Consider the following 13,840-nt stretch of genomic DNA (forward strand, 5'->3'; position numbering starts at 1 on the left):
GCTATCAATAGAAGAATTTTTGCTCATAAAAATTGTGCCTTTCATTTCAACTATTCAATGAAAGAGGGCAAAATCTACATTAGTTCACCCAATGACAATGAAAGGGTTATTCTCAACGATAATCTAAGAGATATTCTTGGCTTTAATCATGATATAATCAATGGTAAAAGTGCTAGAAGCGTTAGTGGCATGAATCGTGTCAGTTTCACAAAGTATCCACCCGCCTTTTCCTCGGACAGTTGTATATTTCTTTACGCATCATTTGTCGAGAGATCAAGAGTAGGTAATACCAATGTCCTCCTTCTGCATGTTCTTGAAGGAAAAATAACTAATGACCAAGCTGATCACTACAACATTAAGCACCTTCAATGCACTCCAGTGAACACTTGGTATTTGCAGCTGTGTCAGTTAACATTAAGAAGTGATTTGGGCGATCCACTAGCAATAAAAAAGGGTTTGGCTTTAATTACATGTCATTTTTTACCCATTCAGTGAGACGGCTAATAGAACTCAGTTTCTATGTCCTGATATTGATTGCTTTGTTGCTACTCTTAGTCCAAGAAAGTTGGGCTATGGAATGGACTATTATAAGGATCGTTCGTCAATGTCCGATGACGGTCTCACCAATTGTTTTGCTAAGCTGTTTCGCTCTATGCTACCCATGGCTAAAAAATATATTGCACTAGTTGCTGCGGATTTTGTGTCCTCTACACTACATGATAGGGGTTCTTGGAAGGATTTCTAAGAAAGTGTTTCACAAAATCTAAGGTCCAACGCGCAATCCCTTGGTGAGCGATTGAAATCAGGACAAAGTGGAAAAGGTTTAAAAAGAGTGTGAAAGACCTCATAACTTATCAGTCTCAACTGAGCCCGGAACCGTAAACCATCAAAAAAGAAAGTAAAACGATCGAAGAAGGATTTCTTTTCCTAAAAAATGGCATATATACCACGTAAGGAATCTCATCCATCAGTCAACTCATCTCTAAATCTTTTCAATGCGGAGAATGTAGATGTCAGTTTAAAACACAGATACTATGAACAATTTTATCCGCAACAACTTCTATCTGAAAACATTCATTTCCAAATTTATTCTAATGAAAATTATTTCATAGATTTTTCATTCAACATTTATAGATTTAAATGTTTTTGTTAAAAATCTAAGAATGAAAAAGCAAGTGCAGCCAGGGAGCTATCCTATGAAAATTGTGTACTACACAATATATTTAGACAAATAAGTGTCTACATGAATGGAAAATTGGTGAGCATGAGCAATAATCTCTCAAATTATGCAAGTTCTATACAATTTACGTTGATGACTCCAATGTCTTATAAGCTCCTGAGGGGTTTGGGTATTGGCTATGAATATAAAACAGATACTGACACTACCAATGTTCTTAGAGATGCGACAACAAAAGATTTACATTTAGTTGGGAAACTAAATCATGAGATATTTAATTTACCTCAATTGCTGCCTCCCAATGTAAAGATTGACATAAAGCTACAACTCGCACCGTCCAATTTTATTATGAGAAAAGTACTTGGTACTGCACTATATGTAACAGTCTCTCATACGTCGGTAATACTTCATGTAAGAAAACAGCAAGTTATGAATTCTGTTGCCTTGGCAACTGAAAAATTAAGAGCCGCTGGAAATTATATCAAATTTTTCGTGCCTCATAATATTACGAATCAACGCCATATTGCAACAGGTACGCGTACCTGTACCTTTTCATCATTTGTCAATGGTGAAATTCCTTCAAAATTGGCATTGACTTTTGTAAAAATTGCTAGTACCGTTGGATCATTGACAAATTTCCTACATAAATTTGAACTGTTCGGATTTTCATTGCTTGTATGTAAAGTAAATGGAATTCTTGTCTACAATTTGTCCTTTGATAAATCCTACAAGACCCAATATGAATTGACAATGCAATCCCTAGATCATGATTCACAATTATTTGAAAATGGTAAAACCGAAGAAATGTTTGCGAAAACTCACGGTATCACTGTATTGGATTTGTCCGGTACTCAAGATATGAGTATTTTCCGGACGGGTAATGAGCATTTAGAGTGTACTTTTGCCGAGCCATTGGAAGAAAGTATTGCATTAATTGCACTAAATCAATTTGAAACTTATTGGGAAATTCCCCAAATAGCAGTGTTTTATTAGACTAGACGCAATGAACGCGAATCAAATAATCAATTTATTTAATATGGATCCCTACATATCCAAAAATAAATCCTATTGCATACCTTTGGATTTCCTGGAACATATTCAACATTTAAACAATACCCTTATCATTGTTAATAGAAGTCCATCAACTGTAAAGACGGGGCATTGGTTATGCATCTTTCAAACAAGAAGGAATATAGAATTATTTGATCCTCTTGGGCCACTGTATACTTTTTACACGCTTCACATTAAAAATTTCCTTAAGCAGAGTGGAAAATCAATTATTCCAAATTGGAAGTGGGTACAAGATCTATCAACGAAAAGCTTTGGTTTGATGCACTATTATATTTTATTTTTCGATGTCCCTGGCATACTTACATGGAATTTCTCAAAATTTATGGTGAAAATCTTCAACTGAACGACTTTCTAGTTGAAAATACTCTTTCCTACCTCTATAAAATTGATTTCGGTGCCCTAAGAGTGAAACGCTTTAAAAATACATGTAAATTTGTTTATTAATGTATGTACAAATCACTGTGTCCTTTTAGATTTCTTCTTCTATGTATAGGTAATCAACAGAAACGATAAGTGACAGGAGCTCGTCAGAATTTAATTTATATTCATCTTTATAGCGCTACGAGGACACAAAGGGACTTCTAATTTTTGAGGAAACACCTGGACATATTCCAGAACAGTCATCTAGACAAGTATATGGGAAAACAGATAAACAATGGGGTTTGCCATTGGCAAATAATAGAACAACTGGACATCTTCCTGGAAATCAATAGACTCCTTTATGGGGTAACAGAAAAACAATAGGGGCTGCTAGGGGGAACACCTGGGAAGGTTCAAGAGAAGTCTGCCAGCTGGAATCAGGGCTGCGTTTAAAATCCAATGTTAATTTTCCTATGGATGTTTTTAAAATTCCATGTTAATTTCCCTATTATTACTAATCGTCTATTACCACGACCACACTCCAATTAATCATACTGAAACCCCTAAGAATCTTGCCAGGGTGGGAATCTTCCCAGGGCATGTCGTGATGTCACAGGGCTCAGTTTAAAATCCAATTATGAAAAGGGAAGGAATGACTTTAAAATCCTATGTGAAAAGGAAAGACATGACTTTAAAATCCTATGCTATTTTTTTCATATGGATCCATTTAAAGCGCAAGGGTGTGTTCCCCTTAATAGATGTGCTAGTTACTATTTAATAGTACTTGTGTATTATCCCGAACACACTCTGATTAGTTATAAAAAAAATACTGAAGCACTTGGAATCCTGGGAATCTTCCCAATACTGAGGCAAAATTGCGTCACCTGGTCATGGAAACAGGGATAAACTGTTAAGCCTTCTTCTTGCACCGTTAAACGATTGGAAGAAAGGAGTAGTGGTTATGGGCCCCGTTAAAAGTAGTAAGGCCTCACTACTTCCTCTTCTGCTTGTCTTGTTTTTGCTCGTCCAATTTCTGCTTGTCTTAAGTTTGAGTTAGCTACTTACTGTAATTCCTATTCGTCTTGAATTGTATTTATTTATTGATGGAGATTTATGGTAGTTTTACACTTGAAAACTATTTGACTGTATTTTTGCGTATCTGTGGTTTAATATAGCTTTTGACTTCTCATAGAAAAACTTTTTTGTGGAAAAAGTTTTTAATTCATTTCTGTTAGTTTATAATTGACGTGTCCTTTTCTTTGGTTAAGAAAAGAATATCTTAAATCTTGTGTGTCCATCTATAACAATCCAGCTTTTAATGTAATATATTCATGTTAGAAAAAATATCAATAATGTTTAATAATATACGCCCTTTCGAAATTTGGAATACGCTCTGAATTTTAATGTAATTTCAGACCACAACTCTCCCTGAAAAATAAAACTTAATACTGTATTCTGTTCTTAAGACATTACACATTTACTATTTTGAAAACCTGGATGTCCTTAAACTCTTTTATTTTGATCTATAGTGAGAGCTTAAGTAGTGCGTTTATAGGCCATTTATAGCCTCTGGTATGTTGGCAGTACGGGAATAAGTGTAAGTATTGTTTTTATTTTTTCAATAAATCAAGTCAAGCCAGTACTAGCCTTAGCCCTGAAAGTTTCAACTTTATAGCCTCAGTCGTTTTTGAGGTATGGATGAGGCGTCATATTGAGAACCAGCCTGTACGTAATACCTTTTATTTAGGTTTAAAGCCAGACAAACCTTCCCTGAAAGTCTCTATTTTATACCCTATCTAAGTTCTAGGATATCGCTTGAGTATCTTGACAACTCGGTCTATTTTAACAACTTCAATGTATTGAAAACATTTTGATTCAGTAAAAAAGTAGTGGTAGCAGTAGTAGTAGCAGCATAATTAAAAGCAAAAGTGGGAATATTATTGGCAGTCGGAAAAGTTTCAGCTTAATACCCTAAGGAGTTGCTGGTATATTACTGATGCTCGTCATAGATAGTCCACATCACAGTTTATTTAATATACCAGTAAGTTTACCGCAGATGATTTCTGGCTCCTCATTCAACAATAAGATCCTCCCACTTATTTCTGCACTTATTGTCCACTTATTGGTTGAGCCAGCCAAGTGGTTTTGTCAGTACTTGTTCCGTAGGTGATTATTCTTTGTCTACCCGTGAAAAGATCTAATGCCGCTTATGTTTATATCTGCAAAAACGTTCTCTGGAGCACTCGCACCTCGGTCCGAGCTTTTATAATGGGTGGGATAGGGAAAGATCATACTGGATAATTATATAAACTGTGGTCCACATAAACAAAGTGTATTTTCGTTCAGTTGAAAATCACCCCAGCCATTCCCTGGATGTTATGCTTAAACTTTTAGTATTTTTAATTACAGCAGACGAAATATATGGAGCATTGGGACCAGTATTGAAGTCATCAGTTGCAGTATTAGTAGTAGCTGGAGTAATATTATTTACATCCTACCTTTTGGATCCAGTTCAACCCTACCTCCTTTTGTTTTGATAGTTTCAACTTTAACTTTAAGCAACTTCTGATGTATGGGTTCTACGCCCTTTTCATAGCCCGTATACACAAATAACAACCCCATCAAAAATCCCTGAAAGCTCCACATTAACACCATTAGCCATAACAATAGCGGTAGTAAATATTAGTAGCAGCAGAAGTACTGCAACTACTTTAGTAGTCTTATAAACATCTGGTATTTTTATTAGTTCAACATACCCCCTTAAAATGCCCTGAAAATTTCAACCTATCACTCTAAGCCTTCCTTGATATGTTGCTGATGCGCTCTTTTGACAGCCAGCATACTTTTAGCGTTTTTTAATTAAACTTAAAATCCCCATCATTATTTCTTTTAAAATCTTCTTTAATGTCCTTAAATTAAGTAGAAGTATTAACTGTAGATATATAATTTATATATATATATATATATATATATATATATATATATATATATATATATATATATATATATATATATATATATATATATATATATATATATATATATATATATATATATATATATATATATATATATATATATATATATATATATATATATATATATATATATATATATATATATATATATATATATATATATATATATATATATATAAAATTAAACTATCAAGTTATATAATTTTTGGCAGTAAACATGGTTATGATGGTAGTTTTTTCGTTTTGATATAATGAGAAATAAAAAAACAAAAGCTTGAAATAGGATTTGTTTCAGTAAAGAACTGCTTATTTTCTAGTCTGTAGAAGGAACGGGGGCGTCAATTCTATTAATATAATTCTATTATCTCCGGGTTTTGAGTTTGAATTAGTTGTTTGTTATAATACATTTTTGTTCTGGATTTCATTTATTTATTAGTTGATGTATGGTAGTTTTTACCTTGAACAATTATTTTACTTTATTGCTGCTCATCTTTGGTTTTATGTTGCTCTTTACTTTTCGTTTCAAAACTTCATTTGTGGATTTTTTTTTATTAATTATAATTATATCCACTATTAGTATTTAACATAATTAAATGCCCGGAGCAGGAAATATTTAATCATAAAGGATATTTATAGGCAAGGGGTGTAATTTTCAATAGTAGAATAATCGATATTGGTTATCTTGAACGTAATATTTATTAAGGTTTACCCTGAATACATTTAAGGTACCATAGCATTCTGCCTAAGTTTCTGTTGCTGTATTTTTTGACGTAAGGGAATAAGAGTCTAGAATATCAATATTGAAACAGAGGAAGTATCTCTCTTCGTTAAAGCTACTCATTTAAAGTTGTATTCCACTGTCTTACATAAAAATCTCCCTATTGTTCTTCTTGTTGTTTATGCAGACAAATGTGTATGCAAACGGAATTTAGGTATTTACTCTGGATTTTTGGCCAGTACAAGGAATGGAATCACTCACCATTCACGATTTTATGGGTTAGGTATAGATATACTTTTGTTCTTTTTGGTTCTAATTTTGCCTGTTGATTAAATTCCCAGTATAGAATGGTTGTAATATTATTTTTTTGTGATAAAGTGTCCTTTATGTTCTTTACTTCAAACAGGTCCTGGAAGACTTTGAATGAACAAATATATTGTGTATCTGTATATGGGGTGTATCTACTGCAACATCTATTTTGCTGGTAATGATTTTTTTTCAAGCTGTGAATTTTTTGCTGACAAAAAATATGTCACAAATATTTTCATTCAATCTAGCATACTTGACTGTTACTATGTATAACGGCTGTATTTATATTTAAGGCCCCAATATGTGAGCACGCCTTTTGTAGAGAGTGTATAATGCCATGGTTAAACACAAATTGTTCTTGTCCTCTGTGCAGAGAGCCACTAACTATTGCTGATTTGAAGCCAGTGTCAAGGATTATGCGATCTTTTCTTTCGAGGTAGTGGATTTTGTCGTTTTTCTAGCTTATGAGAGCTATTCCAAATATCATATAAAAGCAGTTAGTATATACATTTAATCAACGCTGTTTGTTTATTTTTAGGGATTCCTACAGTTATGAGAGCGTTATAGAATCTACAGTTATTTGTAACTCTACAATATTTGCCCTGTTTTAAAAAAAAGTATTCAGAAGAATATTTGGCTGCGATGACTTTTGTTTTGTGTTTTTCTAGATACTATGTATCTAGATTTAGATTTTTCTAGATTTTCTAGATCTAGATTTTAGATTTTTCTAGATAATTATGTACTATCTGATCTTAAGAGTCTCAGAATAGTTTATACTTCAGTTCAACTAGTCCTATGGACACAGTAAATTACGCAGCTATCTCAGATTAATATGCTAATCAACCCTTCTCCTCCGGTCGATACTTCGTGAAGCTGATTGTTTTATCACTTTGCAGTGAATTCCCAAAGTTTCAAACTATCAAGAATTTGTAGTACAACTACTTGGGCCTACCGGGAAATGTTAATAAGCTGAGGAACTAAAATTGGCTACTTTCATTAGGGGTCGGAATAACTCTTCTTATAACCCTCAAAAACCTTTTTAGCTTCGTATTAGATAAATCTTCTTTTGGCTAGTCTTTTTTGGATAGTATTCCAATGTCCGCCTTTCACATTTTCAGAGTGTTTGGAGTCTTTCATTTTTGGTGTAGGCTCATAAATTATATTGTTTTTATTTTAAGTCAAAATGTTGACTTCCTTATATGCAGTGTCCTTATATGCAATTTTTTTTACTAATTAAACAGTTCTGAAAAAAATAGAGTAGAATTTGAAGAAAATATAAGACTACCAGTGCTTGATATTATATTAATTGAAAGATTTAATCATTTGTTTTTCTAAATAAAAAGAATACCTATAAAGAGTAATAGATATAATAAATTTCACTTGTGCCATTATTTTTTTTATTTTGGATTATTCCATTTAAGAGATATGTCATTTAGTCATGGTTATCATATTAAATTTGTAAATGAAATAATTAAAAAAGGGCAAGGTAAATACAATAATAAAATATAGAAAGAACTGAAGTCTTTTACATTTAAAATCTCGAAAAGTTACACCTTTTTACTTTATGTGCCAATCCTAAGTCAGATTAAATAAAAAAACATTATTTTTTAACTGAAAGTAAGGAGTAACATCAAAACTTAAAACGAAAAGAAATGAATCTGCATATGAAAGGGGCTGTCCCCTCTTCAATGCCCCACTCTTTACGCTTACGTGTGAATTTTTCTCACAACTTTACTTTATTAAACAACAAAAAACTTTATTAAACAACGAATTTCTGTTACTTTTAAGTTTTAATGTCGCTCCTTACTTTTAGTTAAGAAAAGCTTATTTTTTTTAGTTTAATTTTTGAACGTTTTTAAATTAATACAGGTTTTTAATTTGGCTCACCATACATCAATAATTAAAACGAAATTTGCGTATTAATTTTACTTTTTATAACTAATAATAACCTTAGAAAAAACGCAAGTTTGATTTTTGTTTCAGTTGTTTAAGAATGACTCCTGAATCTCTAAGGCTGTTTAATCAGAATAATAACCTCCTTTAAAAATTAAAGAAGAAACTTTAGCGTAAGAGCGAGCTATTGAGGAGAGGCAACTCATCTCATATACGAAATATTTTCTGTTCATTTTAAGTTTTAATGTTGCTTCCTACTAAGTTGAAAAAACTTTTTTTGTTTAATTATTGATCGTTTTTTAAATAATGTCGGCAAATGCAGCTCCTCCTAATCCATAGAAAATTCCCTTCCCCCACGAGAAATTTCTCTATTGAAAGATTCTTCCATGTAACTTAAATTAGCGATATTCGCGGAGCTAATTTGTAAGTAATAGTAGTAACAAAACGGCTAAAGAGGTCGAAACTATTTTTATTAAAATGAAAGTCAAAAGCTTAGCAATTCTCAAATGACTGAAAAGAATGAAAGAAAAGATCTTTATAAGATATGCATAATAATTTATGCTCGTTCTAAGTTTTAATGTTATTCCTTCGTTTCAGCTGGAAAAAACTTGTTTTTTTACAAGCCGAAGACATACAATATTTTTGGTTTATTATCACATTAAAATCATAGTTATGAAGCTGCTTGAGGTAAAATTAAATGCTAATATTGGCCGGAAAATAACACAAACAAATTATTGCTTATAAATAGTGAGGGTTTATTACTTTCTTACAGATCCATAGCCACCACTCCTTTCTTCAAATAGTTTAACGGTACAAGAAGAAGGTTTAACGGTGCATCCCTCTTTTGGCGACCAGGTGCCACAATTTTGTTTCTAAGCAAGAGCCCCGGATGTTTTTTTTTATATAATTAATTGGATTGTGGTTGGGATTATAGACAAGTAGTAATACATACGACAATTATAAATAAACCTCCTTATCCCTCGCACCTGTGCAATGCGGTCAGCTGGCAAAATTTTTACCGGATCCCTCTGACGTCACGGCATCCATAGGAAAATTAACAGGGAATTTTAAGCGCAGCCCTCTGACTTTACAACATCCCTTGCAAAATTACCGTGAGAGCCCTGGCAAGATATCCGTGAGAGCCCTGTTTCTAGCTGGCAAGATTCCCACGGAAGACCTCTGACGTCACAGCATAGATAGGGGAATTAATATGGGATTTCAAGCACAGCCCTGTTACGTCACGACAGCCATAGGAAAATTATCATAGGATTTCTACGGCAGCCCTGTTTCCAGGTGGCAGACTTTCCCGTCTTGTTTTTCTACTAAAAATCTTAGGCCTCCATTTTATAGGAAATCATGTCTAAACATGTTTGTAACGTCCTAGAAGGCATTTTAATTGACTTGGAGTCAGTTTCTTTTTAGCAGTGAAAGAGGAGTGTCAGGATTAAAATGAATAAAGTGGCCGGACAGAAACTTTTAGGTAATCTTATAACTTTGGAGAAATGGTTAATTTTAGATGATAATTTTCAAAGATTTTTATTGCAGAAGAGAATCTTCACTAAGAGGAGGATTGATAATATAATGAGAAATGAGTCTCCATCGCTGGACTATTGCCTGAGACTTATGTGTCGTAGATCCCAAGCATTTACTCATTCTATAGATATATTGATTGAGACAAAAAATGATATTGCACATCTGTTTGAAGATTACACAGGGTTTCAGTTACTCCTCCCATTTCTCTAGTGACCCGATAAGTTAAAACTGATAGCAAAGAACATTCATTTTACTCAATCAGTTTTTTTTGGAAGTGAGACAGCCAACATCAAAAAATGTTTTACACATGCCCACTATGCTTGTATACTTTGGGCAACTGGTCATCCTCTGAGAGTTACACTTTTGCTGATGACTATAATGAAATGTATAAATTATACAATTTATTTAAAATGCATAAAGGGTCCGCAGTGAAAGTTAAAGACTGTAATTCATGTCATGAAGAGATTTGTGACTCTCATAATAGAGGATTCCGATGCTCCAATTGTCACTATGACAAATTTGATCAATGGGTAAACACTTACCCTGGCATGATTGCGAAAAACCCTAAACGTGAGTTCAGTTTATTTTGTACTGATATCGTCGTGGCTTTAAATTGTTTTGGGAAGAAGAACCTGGTCTACGCTTCAATTGCTGGAAAAATAAAAGAGTCTTGTTTTTACGACATCGCTGTGAAGATACCAGCTAAATTTATTATAAGCCTACAGAATATTATTTGGCTGTTACAGAAATTGATATTTCATATGAGAATTTTGTATGCGACATTGATTCAAATAAGCAAGTTGAAACACGTGAATTATATAATATGAATCAGAGTAGTATTATTGAGTTTACAAGGAGATTTATTAAAAATGAAGTTACACAAAATTATAGAAAATGTGACCCTGACTTTCCATGTCGAAAAGAATACAAGCTAAATCCTGATGAGCTGCCACCACTTATCGTTCCTGATGATTACCTATACATAGAAGAAGAAATCTAGAAAAGGACACAGTGTTTTATAAATATACAAATTTTATGAACAAACAAATTTACATAAATTTTAGGGCAACAAAATTTATATTAAAGAGGTAGGAAAGAGTATTTTCAACTAGACAGTCGTTCACACGAGAGTTGTCGCCGTACATCTTGAGGAATAATATTTAAGTATGTCCACGACTTCGAAAAATAAAATATAATAGGCATGAAAACCACAACTTTTCGTTGATAGATCTTGTTCCCGCTTTCAAATTTGAATAATAGATTTTCCGCTCTGCTTAGATTTTTTTAATGTGAGCTGTGTAAAATGCGTATGGTAGGCCAAGAGGATCAAAAATTCTACACTGCTACTTGTTTGAACGATATATAGCCAATTCCTCGTCTTTACAGTTGATGGACTGCTATTAACAATAATAATGGTATTGTCAGCATGTTGAATATGCTCCAGGAAATCTGAAGGTATGCAATAGGATTTATTTTTGGACGTTTAGGGATCCATATTAAATACACTGATCATTTCACTCGTGTTCATGCTGTCAAGTCTTATAAAACACTGCCATCATGGGTAACTTCCCAATATCTTTGAAATTGATTTAGCGAGATTAATGCAATACTTTGCTCCAATGACTCAGCAAAGGTACACTCTAAATGCAAATTATCTGTCCAGACAATACTCATATCTTGAGTGCCGGACCAATCCAATACAAAGATACTATGAGTTTTCACAAACATTTATTCAGTTATACCATTTTCGAATAATCCTGAATCTCATTCTAGGGATTGCATTGTCAATTCATATAGGGTTCTGAATGATTTATCCAAGGATAAATTGTAGAGAGGAATCCTATTTACTTTACACACAAGCGATGAAAGTCCAAACAGTTCAAATTTATGAGGAGAATTTGTCCATGATCCAACAATGCTAGCACTTTTTACAAAAACCAATGCCAATTTCTAAGGAATTTCGCCTTTGATAAATGATGAAACGGTATAGGTAGGCATACGCTTAGCAATATGACGGTGATTCGTGATTATATGAGGAAGGAGCAATTTGATATTATTTCCAGCGGCTCTTAATTTTTCAATTGCCAAGGCAACAGAACTCGTAACGATCTACTCGTACAACGTCATTGAGAATAACCTTATCATTGTCAATGGGTGAATTAATAGGATTTCACCCTCTTCCTTTGAATAGTTGAATTGAAAGCCACCATTTTTACGATATGAAATTTTTTGTTGATAGCACGACATAAATCATTCGTACTCCCAAACTCCTTATATGATAATGGGACAAAGGGATATTCAACCCGGCAATCATGTGGTCTAATTTTTATATCATATGTACGATCCTTTCTTTGGATATCTTATGTATTTTTGAGAATACAACCTATAAGAGCAACTTCATACCTTCCCTCAAATTTAATGGAAGGGGAGAGTTTTGTCCAAAAACCACTCGTTTTATTCAAATCATCATAAAGAAGATCGGAAACATTGGACAAGAATGTCACATAACAACCTTCAGAAATGATGAACGTCCTTAGCGGGTATCCATGAATCAAAATCTGAGTTGTATCCTAGCCAGCAAACAAGCAATTGTCGCTTACCCTTGAGAGTGCGTGTCTATAATACTTTTTCAATTTGAAAGATTTCACTATTTCCAACTTTTTTCAATTCATAGTAAAAAAAACTGACAAGAATCTCTTCTTTTTTCATATCAAAAAGCCGATACGTTATAGGTTTAGTGTTCGAGACTTTTGACACTTTAAAAAGTTCAGTCCTCCACAAGTAATTTCCCTTTTAAAAAATATTTCTTGCACAATTGATTCGAAAAGTATAACCAGTATTAAATTGTAGAGAGGAATTCCATTTACTTTACACACAAGCGATGAAAGTCCAAACAGTTCAAATTTATGAGGAGAATTTGTCCATGATCCAACAATGCTAGCACTTTTTACAAAAACCAATGCCAATTTCTAAGGAATTTCACCTTTGATAAATGATGAAACGGTATAGGTAGGCATACGCTTAGCAATATGACGGTGATATGACAGTCCTCCACAAGTAATTTTCCTTTTCAAAAATATTTCTTGCACAATTGATTTGAACAGTATAACCAGCATTAAATTGCAGAGAGGAATTCCATTTACTTTACACACAAGCGATGAAAATCCAAACAGTTCAAATTTATGAGGAGAATTTGTCCATGATCCAACAATGCTAGCACTTTTTACAAAAACCAATGCCAATGAAAATAACCAATGAAAAAATATTTTCATTGGTTACAGCATTAAATATTATCTTTCCCATGTTTTCATTAGAAAGTTTGTTAAGGAAAAGTCTAGTGTCACTACGAAGAACTTCAAAAGGGCTAACATTGAACAAGGATCGATGAGGACGTTGATTATAAATCAGCATAATTTAATCTAAATCTTGAATAAATTCAGCAGTATTTTTCAATGTACAATATCTTGAAATAAAAAGTAGAATTGTTCGTTTCAAACATTCAGCCAATATCACCTTTATAGGACTATGACTATGGTAGAGTATTGTATTATATTTCAATAAAACCCTTTTTACCTGTGGATTAACAAATTCAATCCCACTGTCTGTTTGAATTTTTTATATGAATCTTGTTCAAAACCTTAAAGTAATGAATCTTGTTCATTGCCTCTCTTTGACTGCAGTGGAACTGCATATCCATAGTGACTAAAAACACTTATTCCAAATAAAATATACTTGTAGGGTTTATTGTGACGTCTTTGAATCGTGTTTAGAGTATAAAAATCTGCCTGTAATAAATACAGA

At 33.0% G+C, this 13,840-nt stretch overlaps 1 protein-coding gene across 1 annotated transcript in view; it reads left to right on the forward strand.

The window, feature by feature from the left end:
• LOC148948093 (E3 ubiquitin-protein ligase NRDP1-like) overlaps positions 1–13,840 on the forward strand; it is a 149,836-nt gene that overhangs the window by 46,799 nt on the left and 89,197 nt on the right. The window contains exon 3 of the mRNA XM_089096094.1: positions 6,907–7,049. Within this exon, the coding sequence (XP_088952220.1) occupies positions 6,907–7,049 (143 nt within the window). The remainder of the gene's footprint in view (positions 1–6,906; positions 7,050–13,840) is intronic.

Source organism: Artemia sp. Qi Xiang Cuo, chromosome 10 (genome assembly GCF_049724085.1).
Source record: "Artemia sp. Qi Xiang Cuo chromosome 10, ASM4972408v1, whole genome shotgun sequence".
Lineage (NCBI taxonomy): Eukaryota > Metazoa > Arthropoda > Branchiopoda > Anostraca > Artemiidae > Artemia > Artemia sp. Qi Xiang Cuo.